This window comes from Colobus angolensis, unplaced genomic scaffold (assembly GCF_000951035.1).
Source record: "Colobus angolensis palliatus isolate OR3802 unplaced genomic scaffold, Cang.pa_1.0 Scaffold77, whole genome shotgun sequence".
In the NCBI taxonomy this organism is placed as follows: Eukaryota; Metazoa; Chordata; class Mammalia; order Primates; family Cercopithecidae; genus Colobus; species Colobus angolensis.
The window spans coordinates 1,725,396-1,746,246 of NW_012121487.1; the positions used below are offsets into that span (position 1 = coordinate 1,725,396).

At 50.5% G+C, this 20,851-nt stretch overlaps 1 protein-coding gene across 5 annotated transcripts in view; it reads right to left on the reverse strand.

Annotated features, from left to right (window-relative positions):
- The window catches only part of KCNN3 (potassium channel, calcium activated intermediate/small conductance subfamily N alpha, member 3), a 177,343-nt gene that overhangs the window by 127,326 nt on the left and 29,166 nt on the right, over window positions 1-20,851 (reverse strand). For all 5 annotated transcript variants that reach the window (XM_011928234.1, XM_011928233.1, XM_011928232.1 and 2 more), the window contains exon 2: window positions 816-911. In XM_011928234.1, coding sequence (XP_011783624.1) covers window positions 816-911 — 96 coding nt within the window. The remainder of the gene's footprint in view (window positions 1-815; window positions 912-20,851) is intronic.

The window sequence follows — 20,851 nt, forward strand, 5'->3', positions numbered from 1 at the left end:
GGATGGTTTCCAGATTCACATGCACATGAGGAAAACATCTGGATAGTTTAGAACTGCTCAGGTCCACAGCAGTGCAGGTCAGCCTGAAGGGCCGGGGGCTGGGGGAGGCTCGTCACCAGAAGATGCCTCGGATCTGTTCCCTCCTGTTTCATCCTCCTGGCCCGGGTTGAACCATCCTCCCTATGTCAGCCAAACTGGAAGTGCCCCCTAGAGGCCCAGCCAGTGTTTCTCTGGATACCAAGTCACTCCTGGGCAGCAAGAAACAGGGGCCTTCTCGGCCACAGCAGACTCTTATTCTTTCTAGAAAATGACACCCCCAGCCTGGCACCCACAAGGGTGAAGCCCACATCATTCACAAAAAGCAGACTCCTTGGTGGAGTTCGGCGCAGCATATGTGGGGGTACGCGAGGCAGGTCTGCCTCACTGAGGGGATCAACTCAGTGGCCCAAGTTCAGAAAGGATCCAACAAGAGACAGAAAAGGCAGAGCAGTGCATCAAGGGCTCTCCCGGCCCGATGGTGCTCAGTGAGGGTCCCGAATACAGCAACCTCGCTCAGCATGAAGCCCTATGTTTGTCTCTGGGATCCCCACTTCGAAGACAACTTAACAGTTATTCGAAAGCCATAGGGCAGCCTCGCAGTTTCCTCTCCCATTTGGGTCCAAACCAGAAGAGAAGAGCCAAGATCTTGGGCACCGTCTTGTAAAATCACCCAAGTAGCTGCTCGGGGAGTGGGTTTTGGGGGTAGGGAGGGGCTCGACTCAGAGCAAGGCCAAAGGATCAGCCGCTGCATGAAGGGGTGAGGCGGGGGCACCTACCTGGACTTCACGTGTGTGGTAGGCGATGATCAAGCCCAAAAGGATGATGGTGGACAGACTGATAAGGCATTTCAGGGCCAACGAAAACATGGAGTCCTGCAGGAACAATGGAGAGAGAGAATTAGGGAGTACAGGGAAAGGAGTGTCTCACTTTATTCTGCGGCTGTGTAAAAGAGAAGGGGTGGGGACACAGGAGGGACTATTACCAGCCCCTCCTAGGAGCAGGTGTAGCACAAAGTCAGCCTGAGCCACACAAAAGCCTTGGGCTGTGCCTGGGCTGGCTCTGTTTCAGCAGCTGCCCCCTCTGAGCCTCTGTTTTCTTGGGCTAAGTCTTATTTGCATTCCTGGGATGAACCCTACTTGAGCATGATGTATTATGTTTGTTATACATGCCTAGATTCAGTTTGCTGATGTGTTATTTAGAATTTGTACTTCCATGCTCATAAGTTATATGAACATCGTTATTTTTTGTGCCGCTATTACATGGTTTGGGCATCAATATTACGCCAGCTTGGGCCTCTGTTTTCTCTTAAACCCAAACCAGAGGATTTCGGAGGCAGAATTCTTTCAGGAATGAATCTGAGTGTCCTGGCAGCTGCTCTCTTCTCCTGGCTTAGGCCAAGGGCAGAGGAGGAGGCAGGGACGGCAGAGGAGCTACTGGAGAAAGGAGTGGGTGAGCACAGGAGCAGAGAGGGGTCCTGGCAGGAGAAGGACCCTGACGGTCCCTCCTGCTAGGGATTAGGTGGAGGAGGTGAGCCCTGTGTTCTCCACCGCAGCCTTTCAGCCCCAGGGCAGCTTAGAGAACCTGAGGGGTGTGGTTAAGAACATGACCTCTGGGGCCACACTGCTGGGTCCCAGTCCCCCAACAGCCACTTAGGGCTACATGACCTTAGAACTCCCACTCCACCTCTCTGCACCAGCGTGCCTCCTGTGTCAGATGGGGATAATATTTGGGCTTACCTCACAGGGCTGTTGTGAAAATAAAGGAGTTAATTTACCTAAAGTACCCAAAACAGTGCCTGGCCAAGTAAGTGTTAACTACCCTTATCATTTACTTTGCATCCTCTACAAATCAGGGTGTCTGGGTTGGAATTTGGTGCACCTCCAGGCATTTCAAAGCTGTAAGTAGAGATAGCTCCCAGTTCCAAAGGGAGGTGGGAACACAGCCCTGAGCAAAGGCAGCGGATAAGATCCAGGAAGCATTTCCAAGCAGCGACTGTGTGTGGGTGTGGCGGCCCTGCACTTGGTCCGGAGTGGTGCACGCCACAAAAGAAACAGCCCCTGTCCTCAGGGAGTTGGTCATTAGAAGAATGATGCCCAATTTCTGGAAGGCACCTTACAGTTTACAAGGTGGTTTCACGTATATGTTCTCATCCTTCCTCACAACAGCCCTCGGCCTTTTACCTTATAGATATTACAGGCTGAGGCCCAGAGGGGTGGGTGGCTTGTGCCAGAATTCAAAGCCAAGGCCTCTGACTCGCAGTACAGAGCACGCCCACAAGCCCTCAGGCACACTCTCCAGTGGGAAACAATGTAGAAACATGGGAAGCATTCATTTAAATAGACCTAAAGGACACCTTAAGACAACAAGGTAAGGGAGAATATGATCAGCTGGCAGAGTGAGACCTACAGTAGAGCTAGGGGAGCTCGAGGGAGGGCGGGAGGCCACTGTGGATGGGTCAGAGGCAGCTTTCAGAGGCGGATGTGACGGCAGCTGAGATCTGTGGAGTGAGGCGGTATGTCCAATATGGCAACCACAAGAATGAGAGGAGGGCTTGGGACTCGAACCCAGGACTTCCAAGTGCCCAGGTCCATGCTCTCAGCCACCCTCTGTGGGCTGAAACAGAATGAAAGCGCTCTCCCTGATGTCTATTAATCTCCCCATTCATTTCATTGGTACAGTTCTTGAGGCCCGCTGGAGATATAAAGAAAACTAATAAAGTAACCCATTCATTCACTCTTTCACAACAATTTCAACCACTTCGTATTTGCTGGGCACTTGCTAGATATCCACCCGTGTGCTAGATTCTATATACACAGTGATACACACCAGAAGCTTCTGATCTGGCTTATTCACTAACTCTGACTTTCTACGTTGTACGGGGTCTTCCAACTATGGGAAAAGATCTCCATTATTTGCTATACATAAGATGATCTACACATAAGCAAGTCTTCTTTTAGCCTCTTCATGTTCCACGGTTCCGTGAAGAGCAGCCTGCAATCATTTACTCAGCACACATGTATGGGGGCCTAAGGAGGGTTGATGCTGTTCTGGTCCAATGTAAACACAGAGAAGGACAGAACACAGTGCTGGCCCTCAAAAACGTTCTGATCTTCACAAGCACTGCCTGATGCCTGAAACGCTACCCAACCACAAGACCCAGATGGAGCTGAAAAGAGCAAACGGTGAATTCAGGAACGCTCAGACTGTATTAGGGTAAGACAGACCTCCCTGCACGAATCAACTGGGGACAGCTCACAATGTTTTCCAGCCAGAAATGACCATAACTTTCTTTTCAAAAGGGTCTGAAAGCATCTGGGAGCATCACACCTCCCCGGGAAGGATTTGGGATCAGTTGTACATTTCAGCCTCTTATTTATTTCTTTTGGCAGAAATGAACTGACATCAGAATCCAAGTCTATTTCCATCATTTTAAAGGAAGCAGTGAAGGGAAATGGGCCAGATGCTGTCTCTCTCCTTTGAGCCTCTTCCTTTTGTCCTAAAGCTCAAAACCTTTACATGAACAGGCAACTCCCACCTGCTTCTTGGTTTTGGCCAGTACAACCTCCCTGGCCAGCTCCAGCCCCATCTGCGGGATGACCAAGCTGTGTGCTGGATCAACAGGGACTCTCAATATCTTACAGATTTCTTTGCATTCTCCATCAAGTCAATAAAAAAAATTAACCAACCACTTTTAATAGCTGGAAAACATGTCAAAGAAGTCTGGCTGAACTAGGAATGTTTTCTATTTGGTAAAATGTTGAATTAGCATCTTCTCTTTGCTGCCTGAACATCAATGAAGCTTGAAATTGATATGGTTCCTTGGGGGACAGCAGTGACACAGGGCTGCCATACACCCCAGGATGGGGTACCTGCCACACCCATTGCCCCTACTCACTCCCATCTGAGGGCCAATAAGGGGCTCGTAGAATAGAGGAAATCCAGTGGTCAACTGGTCAACCCTTCTGCCCCATGACTCAGAACTTTTCACCGGGCGCGGTGGCTCAAGCCTGTAATCCCAGCACTTTGGGAGGCCGAGACGGGTGGATCACGAGGTCAGGAGATGAGACCATCCTGGCTAACACGGTGAAACCCCGTCTCTACTAAAAATACAAAAACTAGCCGGGCGAGGTGGCAGGTGCCTGTGGTCCCAGCTACTTGGGAGGCTGAGGCAGGAGAATGGCGTAAACCCGGAAGGCGGAGCTTGCAGTGAGCTGAGATCCGGCCACTGCACTCCAGTCCGGGCGACAGAGCGAGACTCCGCCTCAAAAAAAAAAAAAAAAAAAAATTTTCAACACCGAGTAACAATCCTTAACACACAGGAATACTCAGGAATTATATCTCATTACATGAGAGTCATTTTTAAAACCATTTATTCCTATGGTTTTAAATGTTCAAGTGGTTAAGTAGATTTGAGATCAGGCAGTGATGGAACACTATGCAGTCACTAAAAAACACTTCTGCAGAGAATATCTGAAGACATGGAGAATGGTTGATGGTAGAATATTAAGTGAAAAACTCAGATCCCAACACGATATGTAGTATATTTCCAATTGTTTAGTTTTTAAGCTTTTTTTCGTGTAGAAAAAGACTGAAAATATGTCAACAGAATTCCTAAGAGCTGCCTCCATCCATGTGGTGCCTGTTCTGCTCCAGGCCACAAGTCAGCCCTTCACAGATCTGTGATTTCTCATTGATGACAATAATCCGTAATAAAGCACGTTTATAGGGGCCTACCATGCAAGGATGGCATCATCAATCCACTCTTACAGAGGAGAAAACGGAAGCTCTCAGAAGTTAAGTAACTTGTCCAAGGGCAGGACTCACCATGGCAAAGCCAGGATTTGCAGAAGCCAGGTTTTACAACCAGATCTGTCTGCCTCCAGGTTCCATACCCTGCCTGTGCCCCAGCACCCCACCTGCTCCTGCGGCCACGCCTTGCTGGCCCTCCAATATCTGCAGTGAGGCTTCTTAGAGCTGCTCCAGCCTTTCCTCCCCTGAGGCTGTGCAGAGAGTGATGGATTGTGTTCCCCAGCTTCTGAGCCAGCCACAGAAATTGCTCTCCTGGCCTGCCTTGTAGCTTCCAAAAACAGGCCAGAACTGTAATGATTATGGTAGATCCTTCCCAGAGACTTTGAAGTTCTAAATGTGTTTTATTGTTTGGAACATCGCAAAAAAGAGAAAGCTATGCTTACAGACAGAGTCCTGGAGGGGCACTGAACCAAAATGAAATATTAGCTTAACTCAGATAATGATACACAGGCTCCTTCCCCAACCAAGTTGCTACCCACAAAGAGTGTATGTGTATGGCTGTATGCGTGTGTGTGCTTATACACACATGTGGTCCATTCATGATTTCTGTCACTGGCTAAAACCCCCAAAGGGAAAAGGTGACAGCATCTGAAGTTCGTATTTACTGAATTAAGGTCTGATGTGCCTGTCTGACATCACTATGTTTTGTGCATTCAGTCTGGGAAATAATTGATTTAGAAATCTTTTCTATCTAATAAGGTCAACTTTTCCTTCAATTTCATGGAGAGGTCCAAATCTGATTGATATTCAACATCGGCTTATGACTGTGGTTCTGTAATGGTTGTCCTAATTAGATACTCTTGCTAATTAATGCTATGCAAATTAAACCAGTCCCTCTTCTGCTGGCAGGGAAGACCGCATCACTAGTCGCTGTTCTCCAGGGAGACCTGAGGCTCCTTTCCCTCCACATCAGCACCAAGCCCTGGCCTTCTTCCTTCCTCAATCTCATGCTGCTCAGTTCTTGGGAATCTTTCATTCTTTTTTTTTTTTTTTTGAGACAGAGTCTTGCTCCATCGCCAGGCTGGAGTGCAGTGGTACAATCTCGGCTCACTACAACCTCCGCCTCCCGGGTTCAAGCGATTCTCCTGCCTCAGCTTCCCGAGTAGCTGGGATTACAAGCACATGCCACCATGCCCAGTTGTATTTTTAGTAGAGACGGGGTTTCACCATGTTAGCCAGGATGGTCTCGATCTCTTGACATCATGATCCACCAGTCTTGGCCTCCCAAAGTGCTGGGATTACAGGCATGAGCCACCGCGCCCGGCGGGATCTTTCATTCTTACCCATCATCCTCAGCTCCTATCTTAGCACAGCCTCCTCCTTCCAGATGGAGCACCCTAATTTAATTACAAGCCCAGGTGTGGTGGCTTACGCCTGTAAGTCCAACACTTTGGGAGGCCAAGGCAGGTGGATCACTTGAGGCCGGGAGTTCAAGACCAGCCTGACCATCATGGTGAAACCCCATCTCTACTAAAGATAAAATATTGGAGTGCTAGTACATGCCTGTAGTCTCAGCTTCTCAGGAGGCTGAGGCAGGAGAATGACTTGAACCCGGGAGATAGAAGTTCTCGGCAGTGAGCCAAGATCATGCCACTGTACTCCAGCCTGGGTGACAGAGCAAGACTCTGTCTCAAAAATAATAATAATAATTGCAGCCGTTGGTCTTCCCAGCATCCTCAGAGCAGCTTCGCAGCCTGGCTGCTACCAGAAGTCAGCTAACAGAATCCTGTTTCAGTTACTAATGAATGAAGTGATAGAATGAAGTCACTCAGACCCTCTGCCTCCCAGGACTGTCCAACCTGAGACAAGGAGAGACAGCCGATGCTGTCACAGTGGGAAGGGAGACTCTGGGGGCTCCAGAGGGCAGCTGGACCTCTGACCAGCCTGAGAAGGGAGAAGGGCCAAGACCCCGATGCTTGCTAGCCAAGAGAGCTCTGGAAGAGAGGCCCAGGGAATGGATCCAAGGGCGCAGGGGTCTCAGCCTCCTCCGCAGCAAACGCCTGGCCTGGACAAGTTGCTTCCTTCTCCTAAGCCTCAGCTCCCCAGTAAAATGAGACTCCTGGACAGAACCATCTCCAAAGTTCAGTTAAGCCTGATGACCAAGACACCAGGCACACATGCCGTGACAAACAGGTCACAGGGACATATCCAACACTCATTCCTTTTTTTTTTTTTTTTTTTAGGAGTTTTCTTTTACTAGGCATTTTGTAGATGATGAAATGCTGGGTGTGAAATGGTCAGCCACAAAACCCCCACTCACACCATCTTCTCCTCAAACACAACAAGGCAAGCTTCCTATTTTTAGTCATGGGGGCTAACGAAGATGTTCATTGTCTCTTTCTAAATAACATAGGATTTGAAACCAAAAGGCCAGAGTTCAAGTCATGTCTTTGCTACTAACTAGCTGTGTGACATTGGATCAGTCCTTTAACCTCTCTGGGCCTCTGGTTTCTTCTCTGCAAACCAGAACTACCCTTACTTTTCTCACAGCTGTTAGGGGATGAGATAAGATTATGCATATGAAAAATCTCATTCTGTTTTCACACAAAGAGAAAGAAGCATGCATTCTCTTGTAGCCAAACACCTCTTCTCTTGCCATGCAGACGTCAGTGCAGGTAAATGCAGCTGATCCTCAGTCTGGAGCTGCTCACTGCACCCCCAATATCAGCATTTTATGGCTGCAACAATTTATAAAGATATCCCCGAGGCATTTCAGAAAGACACCTTTGCAATCTGCATAGCCAAACATTCATTCACTCGTGCAGTCATATGACATATATTCACTGAGCACTTACCACGCCCAGGCACTGTGCTGGACACTTGCCAAATGCCAGGGATTCCCCACCCCCTCCAACCCCAACCCACTGAGCCTGAATGCCATCCAAGAGCTCCCAGGAGCTCATCCCAAGGGCTGCCCTCTGCACAATCATCACCCCGTCACCTTGACATCCCATCCTCTCCCTCTTGGACTCTCTCCCTGGCTTCTCCGTCCTGCCCACAGTGCAAGGTCAAGAAGAGATGGGCCAAGGGTCAGGTCAGGGGACCCTGGAGGACACGTCAGGCTAGGACAGCCAGGAAGGGGCAAGAAGCCCAGACTGAGGGAAAAGACCTACAAGTGGTTCCTTTGTGCTCGAGTGACCAGCGCTCTCCACGGCAGAGCTCAAGCATGGATACTAGTTGCCAAGCTCCAGGAAACTTTCCTGCCTGCCTGAGCCCACTCTGTGGGTGAGGACGTCTTTACCACAGGTCCCAGGGGCTGGAGATGGGGCTAAACCTCACTGCCACCTTTTCTCCAGCCCAGTCACCTTCTTACATGAAGCTTCTGTTCTGGGCCCACGCCCCAACCCCACAACCAGGGGATGCTTGAGGTGGATCCCCAGCGGGTGGAAAGCTGAGATGAGACCATCCACACTCTCCTCTCAGTCCCAGGAGCCGACCAGGCATCATCAGCCAGCTGACCCGCATCAGGAAGTGGGGTCTGATCCAGACCCGATAGCAGGTGGCTCCTCGGAGCCCTGTCCTCAGTCCTCCTGTGCCCTCCTCAGCCCCCATCCCTGAACGGGATCCATACACCTACCATCGAAGCTGGGAGCCATTACCTGCTTTAATACTACACAGGGTAACCTCAGCACCAGGAACCCCGCTAGTCTGCCCTGGGCCCCGCACCCTCCCTGAGGCTGGCCATGCCTGGTGCCCCCTTCAGCACTGCCCAGCTGGGGTGACCAGAGCACATTTCACCATCTGACCCCATTTTCCCATTGATGTTGTTCTCTCACCCCCACCAGACTGTCAGCCCAGAGGGTGGGGAATTTTTACATTGCATTTCTTCACTCCTACAGCCCCACGCCTAGAACACTGGCACATAGTAAGTCAATAAATATTAGTTGAACGTTGAATATCTGAATGAAGGGAGCAAAATTTTTGAGATATGTCAAGCAGGTAGACACTTCCATCCTGAATTTCCAAATTCATCAGAACTAAAGAGAGGTGATGAAAGTAGCAGCTAACAATTATTATTCACTTACCACAGGCCAGGCACTGTGCTAACTTCGTTAGGTCCTCAGAACAACCCATGGCCCCATTCTAGAGATGAGGAATCTGAAGCCTGGAAAGGGTCACATTCCCACCGTCCCCGGATGAGGAAGAGGTGGAGGCCAGATTCAAACCTGTGCTCTCACCACTGATCCAGAGGGAACCTCACGAAGACAGGATGGCAATTGCCGGAACATCACCCTTGCAGGCCCTGCCCTCACCAGTCCCACCTGCTCTCTGAAGAAGCCCCCAGTTGTGTGGCTTTAGGGGTGTGATAGACAGTGAACAGACTGAGGTCAGGGTTTGGAGTCTGCACCGTCTCTGCAGACTGGGCCTGGCCACGGGGACACTAGGCAGATAATACATGTGGAGTGAAGGAAGCCAGTGGTCTCGACACAAAACTCATAAAGTCAAGTTGTCCCTGGGGCATTTCCCTGGACCTCTAAGTTGTCACTCCCAGAAAGAGATGGAACCTGATGTCTGAGGGACATCATGCAGTTAATAACAAGGGCATTCAGGTCTGAGCAGAGGGTGGCCTGCTAATGTTTAGTGAAGCCAGCATGACGACCAGGACACCAATTAACAGAAAATGATCCTCCCCAGGCCCTGGCTCTCCCGCTGTGCGATGCCCCAAGGAAGGTAGAAAAAGGTTATTTAGGAGACCACGCTCCCAAAATATCAAGCCAGACGGGTCACCCCCTTCAGGCCACAAACATAATTCCAATTAAGGAGACAGTTTCCTGTATAAGGTCTGGGCAGAGGGGAACTGGCATATCATGAATTCTCTGCTGCATGCTTGCTTATCATTTATTTTCCTGCCCCACTTACAATATTGGCAAAGGTTCCACACGATTCAATCAAACATTTTTATTACATGTTTCCGTGTGCCAGGCACTGTGCTACGTGCGGGAGGTGGAAACATACATGATGAGGCCTTTTTTTTTTTTTGAGACGGAATCTCGCTTTGTCGCCCAGGCTGGAGTGCAGTGGCCGGATCTCAGCTCACTGCAAGCTCCGCCTCCCGGGTTCACGCCATTCTCCTGCCTCAGCCTCCCGAGTAGCTGGGACTACAGGCACCCGCCACCTCGCCCAGCTAGTTTTTTGTATTTTTTAGTAGAGACGGGGTTTCACCGTGTTAGCCAGGATGGTCTCGATCTCCTGACCGATGAGGCCTTTTTAAAGGCAGTTTGGTCCTTGCTGCTCCTAAGGTAGCCAAAAGCTGGCCCACCTAAGATTCTTACAGACACAAAGCAAGCACTTAACAAATGTTTGTTGCGTAAATGAATATGGAACGGTAAATACAGATTTAAACCTTCGAGCTCCATACAGAGGCAGAATGGGAGCAGAAGGGTTTGTAACTCCCCACCCTACAAGTAGGATGGAGGTGGGATGGAAGCCCATGAAGCACACCAATGGCCCAGGTCCTTGTAGAACTGAGGGGCTTGGCACTACCCCAGAGCAATTAAATCGGAATCTCTGCAAGTGAGGTCTCAGCACTCACTTTTAAAAAAAGATCTCAGTGAATCTAATGTGCGGGCCAGAAATGAGAATTGCTGCTCTGAGGCAGAAAAAAACGAGCCAGGAGGCTGGGGTTGCCATCATCCTAAGCAATGGAGCTTAGAAGCCATCTAGTTCAGTGCCCCATGAGTCTCTTCTCTAAGATTCCTGGCACATGGCCATCCAGTCTCTGCTTGATTATCTCCAGGGACTGGAAACTCACTTCCTCTCAATGTAGCCCTGGAGAGATTCTATTCTGGATGGCTCTTTTTCAAAGATCTGCCTGCAGTGCTTGGTCCCAGTGAAACAAACGCCTCTGTGAAGTCCTGCTTTGACTTTAGCATCATGATGTCTATGTCAATGTCTTTGACAAGTGAGCCTCTCCCTGGGACACACACTCATGAACGTACAGAACACCAGGAGATCCGCTAGTTCCCCAACCTTCATTCTCCACGAGGACACTGAGGCTGCCTTGTCCCCATCATACAGCATCCTGTGTTGGAGAAAACTTTAGAACCCAGGTGTTGGGGCTCCCGGCCTATGCTCACAGGAGCAGGCAGCCCGGCCCACCCTGCTTTTCCTGCTAATGGAAACATAACAACCAGTCCCTGAATTCATCTGTTCTCCAAAAGCCTGTATCCCTATCCTGGAAGTCAACTCCAAGCCTGTCACCTAGTCACTGTTTCCTTCTCCAATAAAAAGTGGGCCCCTGATTAGCTTTTAGCCTCCTCTGCTTGTGGAAAGTGAGTACTCTTGGCCAGTTAGCAATTACGTTACTCTTGCAGTGTCAAGAAGTCCCTACAGCCTCCTCCGGCTCTGATGAATACGTACCTGCCACTGTGCATCAGGTTCTGAAGGTTCTGACATCATACCTTTATCTTAGGAGAACTGCATAGCACACTAGGGACCCAGAAGGTCCCTAGTCCCAGCACCCAAATCTGTCCTGGCATCTGGGGTGTACAGAGTTACAGTGAAACACTTAACCTTGATTCACCCTCCCAGAGCCTCCCAGAACGCTGCTCAATTTGCTATCACCATGAGGGGTTCACCCAGCAAATATTTACTGCTCCACCTGCCAAGGATCTGGTGCCCATATTTCATCCAGATTGCAGGAACCCCCATTTTCTTAAATGTTCTAGAATATTTGAAACAAATAAATGTGCTTTCTGGATGGCTTGCTTTGAAGTAGTTTTGTTTTCTCTTAGTAAAACCTATCTGGCCCCCAAATGAATCAACAGCAGGAAATCACTTTGCTCTGCAGAAAGCTGTGGGCTCCCTGCTAGACTGGGTTGCTGACTAGAACCAAACCAGCCTAGCTGGGCTTGTCCCAGGCCTGGGCTTCCCTTTCCCCATCCTGCCCCAGCCATCGCTGACCAGACGCACAACAGATTCCCAGATTCTCTGCAGGAGCTGTGGTCAGCTAGTTACAAGGAACTGGTACATTCACTTCAGATAGCTATAACTTGAAATAATGTTGATTTGCATCACCTGATAGCCACAGAGAAGTATGTGGGTTTTAAAGACACAAAGCAAGGCCTACAGATGACTCCCCACCCTGGGTCTCTCAGCCTTATCACCCCTCCAATTAGCCCTTTCCTCCCTCCAGCCCTTGCCTCTGTTTGCACCAGAGGCTGCTGCAACACTAGGGCCCCAGCTGAACCTTCCAACTTCGTCAGAGAATTCCAAAATGGAGAAAACCACCACTCCCCACCTGAAGCTCAGAGGCAAAAACCCATTTCCATCCCCACACAGGGCAAAATCATCCCCCAACCCCGACAATGTTTGGGCCAAATGAAAATTTTTAAGACACCCAGAAATCACATATGGTGAGAAAAACAACCGCCTGCGGCTCCACAGACATCTCTGGAGGCTGTTCTGGAGTTTCCCAGATAAAGAACAGCCGCGTCCGTGTTTCCCAGCCATGCTTCCAGGCTTCCTGGAGTTGCCAGCACTCTGAGGGTAGCATCACCTTCCTTCCACTTCCACACCTACAGCCTTGCCAACAAACGTGAGAGAGTGAGTCCTCCACCGAACGCTCGACTTAGCTGGAAGAGGCCTTCTAAGCCATCAAGTCTGACTCCCCGATCCTACAGGCAAGCAAATTCAGGCCGGGAGAGGGGCTCTGGACGACCCAAAGCCACATACCAGTAACAGAAAGGGCTGATAATGCCCTAAGCCTTCCAAGGGTGGGGCTAGGGTTCTGTCACATCCTCACTCTGCCCCATCCACCAGCTTGAACACCGTCCGAAAGGGACAGGCCCTGTCTCAGTCCTCTCTCCACCCCACCGCAGCTCCTCAATTCAGGTTTGGGGAGTGAACGTTTCCTCCATGCCTCATTCAAGGACAAATCGGGAGAAATAACAATTATCTACTCCAGGTTCTCTATCTTCTTTTGGCTTAACAATACAAAAGCTTAAACATAAATAAAGGGAAATGGTCTGGAAAAATAACCAGTTGGCATGGAACTATTGGCATCTCAGTGTGGCATAAGAAGTAGAAATGCTGTTTTTTAGAAACAGCACAGCCGTGAGTTTCCTAACCATTTGGCACAGGTTTTTCAATTGTTTGGATGTGATGGACGATGTTGATAGAAGTAGTGGAGACCAAACACAGGCTATTAATAGACCAAACATGGTACTTTTATAATTCTTTCTCTCTCTCATTAGCTCTCTGGCACCAAACTGTTGCCGATCTGCCTACCTTTTACTTTGAGGTGCCATAAATTCCAGCAACGGGGCACCACACGAGCCCTGCTGCCTGCCCATGTCCAAGCATGCTCATCTGAGAGCCTGAGAGCCTGGAGGAAGGCTGGAAGCCACACACCAACGTGGGCCACCGGCCTGTACAGGGCTTCAAGGAAACTGCAAAATGCAAAGACTCCTTGGGTGCTGGTCCTGCCTATCATGGGGCATGCAGGAGAGTCTAACAAGTAGACTATCCACGGTCTAGGGGGGTCAGGGAATCTCCCAATTCCTCCATGGATTTATTTCCTCCATTTCTTCCTCCAAGAACGTGAGACAGCCCCATCTCAAGGCAGGAGCTCATTCCACCCTAATTGGTTCAAGTTAGAGCCATTTCAAGGCAGAAGAATCTCCATGGTTCCCCTATAGGTGTTGCCTCTAGATCCTCAGATTCAAACTCTACAAGGACTTACTGAGTACCTGTTACATGACAGGCTCTGAGTCTACCCATCCATCTTCACATAAGATCTCATTTAATCCTCACAGGAAGGAACTGTCCCCACTTGACAAATGAGAAACTGAGGCATGGAATGATTATACAATTTGCCAAGATCACACAGCTGGAAGTGTGGGAGCCAGACTTGAAACACACAGCTTCTGATTCCAAGCCCAGGATCGGTGAGGACCGCGGCACAGTCCCCGCTGAGACCTATGCCCTGAGCTCTTCAGGGAGGAGGTTGCTTGTTCCTGCTCCACTGAAGCCAGATCTGCTACTTCTTTGCCCCTGAGCTGCACTTGTTTCCACATCCACAGAACTCCCAGTCCTGACCAGCTGTCCTCTACCTGCATGGGGTCAGCCACCAAGGAAACCAGGCCAAAGACTAGAGCTGGACCCTTTGACACCATCACCATCTTTAACATCTATTCAATGAGACTAAAAATCCTTTCTTCCTTCCAGGGTTGTTGTGAGGAAGAGCAGATAATGAACGTGAAAACACTCTCCCAGTCGAGGGTTCCCACGGGCTTAAAACAGCCTATGCATAGGGTGGCGATACATTCGGGTTTACCCAGGAGAGTCCAGTGTATGCCTATTATCTGGCATAATTATTACTATGAATGGTAATCATTAATATAATAATCTCGAAAGTGTCCCAGTTTAGACAGTGAATCATATGATCACCCCATATATGTAGCATTTGCTGCCACAGGGTCTGAGAGAAGTGGGGCCCCCTTCCCACCCTCTGCCCTCATGCCTCCAGCTTCCGCACCCGCTCTGTGTAGCAGGAGGGTGGGGTGCAGGGTCTCCATCAGCAGACACTTTGCCAGGCTCATGGGCAGGCACCATTCTGCTAGATCAAAGCAATTATTAGTAGACACTATTTTTAGCAAGGTGGTGTCACAGTGCCTGGATTAATTGCAATTAATTATATGTCACTCCTTTAAGGTTTATTTCATCAATTATGGGCAATCACGGCCATGTGCCTAACTTGCTTTAACCCTTGGTGACTTGAATCTCTCGGCACAGAGGAGGCTGTAACCATGGAGAAGGCTGAATATCAGAAGATATTTGCTACTGAGACACTGTGTCCTGGATGTCAGTTTAGGGCTTTCCTGTTCTACTAAGCATTTTCTTGCACAGTTTCCTATTTGACGCTGGGAAGTAGAGAGAGCTACTTCTAACCCACGGATGGAAAAACTAAGGCTCGGAAGATTTAAGCAATTACCCAAAGCCATACAGTTAGGGAAACCCCACTCTTCTAACACGGGGTTGCCAAAACATTTCCAGTATAGACTGATGAGTGTGACCTGCATGAGAGCTCTTTAGAATGTGACCCTCTGGCATCAGTGGTCAGACAGCCCCATGGCCAGGCACAGGGACAGGATCTGAGGGCATCTGGAGGCAGACTTGCCAAGGAGGAGCCAAAGGCAACTGACGCATGTCTGCCAGGCAGAGCAGCCCTTACCTTGGGCGTTTCAAGTGGCCCTACTGTCAAGAGACTCCAAGAAGAATGCGTCCACACCAGAAAAATATGCAAACAAGGACACCCAGTATCTTCCTTCTTTGAGTGTTGAGCAGCCGGAAGAGCAGCCAGAAGGTACCTCGTACAAGCGAGGAGATGGTAGGACTCCCACAGTCCCTCTCGCTGTTGTGACAGGAGGAGCCGGAGGAACACCCCATCTGGTACTCGACTGGCCTTAATTTGGGCTCCTGCCCTCATCTGTTTTGCCCTGCACTGGTTACAGAATATTAGTTCTAAACAGATCTCTGAGCTCCCCTAGTCCAAAGCCTCATTTTACAGATGGAGAGACTGAGACCCCACAGGGAATGCCCTGTCTCCGACCCCGCTTGCCAGGGCAGAGCTGAGCGGGGACACGGCCTCCCCTCCTGTGGGTTCTTGCTGACTGTGGCTGGGAGTCTCAGCTGGGAACTGGGGCGCTTTCTGGAGTGTTTCTCTCATGGGAAAGTTTGCTGCATCTTTTGTTCCATCGCTCTTTCCTACCTCCACCCTCGTCTCACTCTCCTCACCCACATTTCATCCCTCTTGCACTATTCCTGTTTTCCAGGACCAGGCTTTAAGATTGTCAGCTAAAAGGGCTAGGTCTGAAGGAAACGGCTGGAGCCCGAGAGCTGCCGCCCCTGGGCTCCCTCTGAGTGGCCCCTCTCCAGGCTCGGGGCTGCTTCGTGGCACAGTCTGGGTCCTTTCTGTCTCTCTGCTCTATCACCTCACACAGGACTTGTCACACAGTAGGCACTCAATAAATACTTGATGAGTGAATGAAGGGATGCTATCCCATGGCCTATTCCCAAGAAGAGGAGAATCGCGCAAAACCACTTCCCTGCAGGCCCCATCACCCAGGTGGGGAACAACACTTCCACCTGGGGGGAGAACTCCATCAGCTTTCACTTCCTCGTTCCACTGACTAAACAGATACTTATTTGCTTAGAACCCATTATTTAAGCCCCCCCTTTTTTTTTTCTTTTTTTTGAGACAGTCTTGCTCTGTTGCTAAGCTGGAGTGCAGTGGCATGATCTCGACTTACTGCAACCTCCGCCACCCAGGTTCAAGTGATTCCCCTGCCTCAGCCTCCTGAGTAGCTGGACTACAGGCGCCCGCCACCACCATGCCCAGCTAGTGTTTTTTGTTTGTTTGTTTTTGTTTTTGTTTTTTGTATTTTAGTAGAGACAGAGTTTGACCATGTTGGCCAGGATGGTCTCAATCTCCTGACCTCGTGATCTGCCTGCCTCGGCCTCCCAAAGTGCTGGTATTACAGGCGTGAGCCACTGCGCCAGGCCTATTTAAGCCATTACATGTAACAGCTGTGATCCAAGACCTGGGAAAACAACCAACCCAGCCAACCCCTCCTCCCAGTTCCTCACCCCGGAGGAGCTCTGGACCCGGGAGCACAGAAGCTGGGAAGGTGGCAGAACAAGTGATGCTTATGGGGGAAAGCCTGGCTTTCCACCCACAGCTGTTTCAAGGCGTCCTGCAGAAGTGGCTCTGGGGATCCCTGGGCAGGAAGAGCCAGTCTGGGGCTCCCAGGCATCCACTGCCGATGATGACACACTGAGCTATCAAAGCTTGGGTCAGAGCAAAGGAAAAAGCTCGTGCCGGCCAAATGCACAGACATCTCACAGATGTCACGGGCTACCAGGTGGCAACCCCGAAGCAGCTGCCTCTTGTCATGTGGGGGCCAGGTGGATGGGGATTTTGGCCCAAGGGGGTGAACTGTCTCACTGAAGAGACACAGCTGGGCCCAGCCAGGGCTGTGTGCTGTGGGGAGCCAGGTGTGCTGAGGTCAGAGGGGAGGAAGGTGCTCTTGCAGGACTGGAAGAGGAGAGGCCAGGCAGGCTGTGAACTATGAGGGCAGAAGTGCACATGCTTCCTGGAGGACTTGCCCCTCTCCCTCCAGCTGCCACCAACTGCTGACCGCGGTGGGACAGCCAGGTGACAGGGGTCAGGCGACCAGAGGTGGATGGACAAGTACAGAACAGAGAGTGTGGGGGCCAAACAGGAACGTGGCCACGGGTGTGGAGAACGTCAGGGCTAAGACAGACCTTAGAGTCTTCACATCTTACAGGCCAGGACACTGAGGCCTCAACTTGGCCAAAGTCACCCATCTGCTAGATCCAGATCTAGAACCTAGAGCTAGAGCCTAGCTCCTTCCCCTATTCCGGGGCTCCTTCTGCTACACCATGTAGATTCCATAGCAAGTAATTTAAGACACAAATCGTGCCATCCCACTCCTTAAATCCCTTCTGCGGCTCCCCACAGCCTCTGGGATGAAGGCAGGCCCCCTAAGCAAGGCATGATCTGACCCCTGCCTGCCTCTATAGCCCCATATCTCATACTCACACCATAAATTCCAGCCATACCGAGTTGCTCACACTCTGTCAAAATGCACTAAGCTTTCGCTTTCCTCAACCTTTCCATGTGCTTGCTGTGCCAGGAACGACCTCCCCGCCTTAGCCTTTCCCGTTCCCAGTCAACCTTGAGAACCAGCTCCGCTCTCACCACTCCCACCACCCTACCCTCCAGAGCTGTCTCCGCCTCTGCACTTCCTCCACCGTGTCCCTTCAGTCCTCTTCAGGAGATAATTCTAAGTGCATTAAGCATCTGCTTACCAGGCTGTGAGCTCTTTGAGTGTGGGAACCAAGGCTTTGTCATCTTTCTGTTTCTCTCCCACCCCCAGCACCTTGCATAGTGCCTGGAATGTGAGAAAAACTCCATTAATGTTTGTGGAATTAATTATCAAATTAAGGAGTGAATGAAGCCCAGGCAGCTTTGACGGTACCTTGTTTCTCCTGAAGCTACTTTACCCACAGAAAGGCCAGTGGCACTCAGGACATCTCGAACCACTGATCTGCCTTCTGCTCTCCCTCCCTCCCCATGTTGGAGGGCAGTCGGGTCACTCCATGGGAAAAACAGCAACTGAGATACAGGCGACCCAAGTAACACTCCAGTTGTGGTGCTGATACAGGTCGCTGTGTAGTGAAGGCAAAGCAGCTGAGCTGGTGACTGAGTTCACTTATCCATGAAATGAGTGCATAACCACGTGCCCACCACCTTCGAGTGACCTGCGATCCTCAGACCTCAGGAAGCAGGGCGCGGTTGTGCCCTCTCCACTCCCACCACTGCTCCAAGGCTCCGGGTACCCACACCAGAAGGGGAACAGATCCCATAGCCCAAAGGAGCACTGAGCCTCCAGGAGACCCTTTGGGGGCTCTGGTAATGTGATTTTAGAGAGCATCTGTCTTCCAAATTCTGTTTTCCCTGTACAAAACACAAACAAGATATGAAATGCGGTTTACATCCCCTGAGCACCACCAGCTGGTAGGGAGGAAAGGTCCCCACACAATGAGACAGCAGCAGGGACGAACATGACCTGGGTTTGAAAAAGATACCGCAGGCAATCCACAAAGTGGGTAATCCACACCTGGCTGGCAAAGGTTTGGCCCAGGCACAGAGAGTGCTCCACAGGGAGGGTTGCTGGACTCAGACCCCCACTCAGCTCTCACTCAACAAGGCTGAGGACCCTCTGCCACTTCCCTGGGGCAGACTCAGCCACAGAGCATCTGAGCCTTTCCAAAGCAGTCCTCAGCCACCCCCAAGAGCCCTTCTAGGGGCCCTGGCCACTGGTGGAAGTGTTTTGAATGATGGAGCGCAGAGACAAACACAGACGGAACAAGGTGCCGGGAGCCACATAGCAGAGCTGCTTCTCAGAGCTCCAAATGGCTCTCAGAGGACACCCCAGCTATTAGCTCCTTGCCAGGGGCAGGGTGGGCAGAGAGGCCTGCAGGGCAGGGGCTAGGTCACAGAGCTGAGGGGAGGGGCACAGGGAGTCAGGGATTTCTAAGACTCAGCCTGGGAACCTAGCAGGAAAGGCACTGGAAATTGTACTTACTCCGTTTGGTTTGTCTATTTGTCTCTTGCAATTTATCTAGTATTTCCTAAAAGGTCACTGGGTGGTGATTTCAATATTGTAAAATTTGTAGAGATGCTCTAAAAGAAATGTACAAATTTCACAGGTTTACACTGGCTTAAAAGCAATATATTTTATTAAAAATGTCTATTCTAAGTGCACTTTGGATAGGATTTGGAGACTGATTGGTTAGAGATTCAAAACGCCTTGTGCTATTAAAAGATCCACTGTGTTTTTGGGGTGGTAAAAAGAAATAGAAATCAAAGGCATTTGCAAAGGTATGGTTGGTGGATGGAGGAAAAAGCGGTGTGTGAGATCACAAAATCCTTTGTCACCTTACAGTCCCCGAAGCAGGGAGCTGGGAAAGAAAGGTGCTGATTACAAGCAGAGGGCCAGGTTTCCTGCGAAGGCTTCCATGTCCCGAAATCTCACAGGCCCCTTCTCACTTTCCTCTCACCGCTCCTCATTAACTGAAGCCAATCCTTGTCATTCAAAGGAAAATAAACAGGGAGCAACTGCCTGCGGAGACAAAGGGTCCTCATATTGGGACAAAATGGCTTCTCCAAGCAGACACCTTTTCCCTCAGCCCCAGTCAGAATTGTCTATTTCTTTCCAAACAGCAGAGCCATTTCCTTCCTGTCAGCCCAGTGATGCACAGCTTCCTGTCAGGACAGCTGAGGAATCTGGGGAAATGTGTCTTCCGTCACAGACTCTGCTCAGATTTGCAGGGCCTCAGACAGTACCAAGGAGCAGAGTGGAGAGCTTCAAAGAAGCAGCCTCTCCCATGCCTCTGCCCCCACCAACACCCTCCCCGGATCCCCCAGGTCAGGCCACTGAATCCAGACTGAGTGTGTGCACCGCACCCAGGCATCTTAGGCCTCTGTCTCCCAGAAGCCTTTGTGGGAACCAGCATTTCCATTCCCAGAGGCACCAGGTGGAGACCAGGCGGAGGCCTGCCCTGCGGGGTCAAGCCCAGCCTAATCAGGACCCTGGGGCCTGTAGGGCAGACTGAGGCCTGCCCTAGGGAGGGGCTTTTCGGGGTAAAGACAGGCCACCAATAGCCCCCTCAGGGTCAGCACTCAGGGCAAGCCCACTGGGGTACAAATATGAAAACCTCAGTCCCGCAGACCCCACTTTAAATGGAGTAAGAGGCAGGGAGATGAACACTGAAATAATCGCCTCCATTAGTGAGCGCTCTCCACGTGTCTGCATTCTTCCTTTAACCCCCAGCAAACCCTGGGACAGTGGTTCCTAAACCTTGCTGCACATTAGCATCACCCAGGGAGCTTTTTAAAATCCCCACACACAGGTTGCCCTCAGGGCAGTGACATCAGGTCAGAAGCTGGGAGCCAGGCATCAGCATTTTTTAAAGATCCCCAAGAGATTCCAAAAATGTAGCCAAGTTTGGGGACCACTGAGCAAGGCACTATTCATACCTGTTTTATTAATAAGCAGATTGAAACTCAGAGGGGTTAAGTCACTTGCCTAAAGCCACACAGCTTCTAAGCAATAGAATTAGGCTTCTGGTTCACGCCTTGTATTCCATCATGGGGTCCCCCTCACTCCAGACTTTCTGCATAAAGTTGTTCAGCTCTATCTACCAGGTACAGTCCCCCTACTACATCCCCATCCCCAAACGAGAGCACCTGCAGGCATCTTTGCTTGCTAGCAGGAGTAAGGAAGAGATGTGCGAGCCGAAGGGCCCGTGCGGGGCTGGAGAGAGTGGGCTGAGTGTGTGCGGAGGGCCTGTCAGGAGGTCATGGGATTGGCAGGTTCTGCTCCTTCCTCATCTGACAACGCCATTTAATTTCTCTCCAGAGCGAAGCCTTGGCCTGGCCTAAGAGGATGGCCAGATGTGAGGGAAACACGCG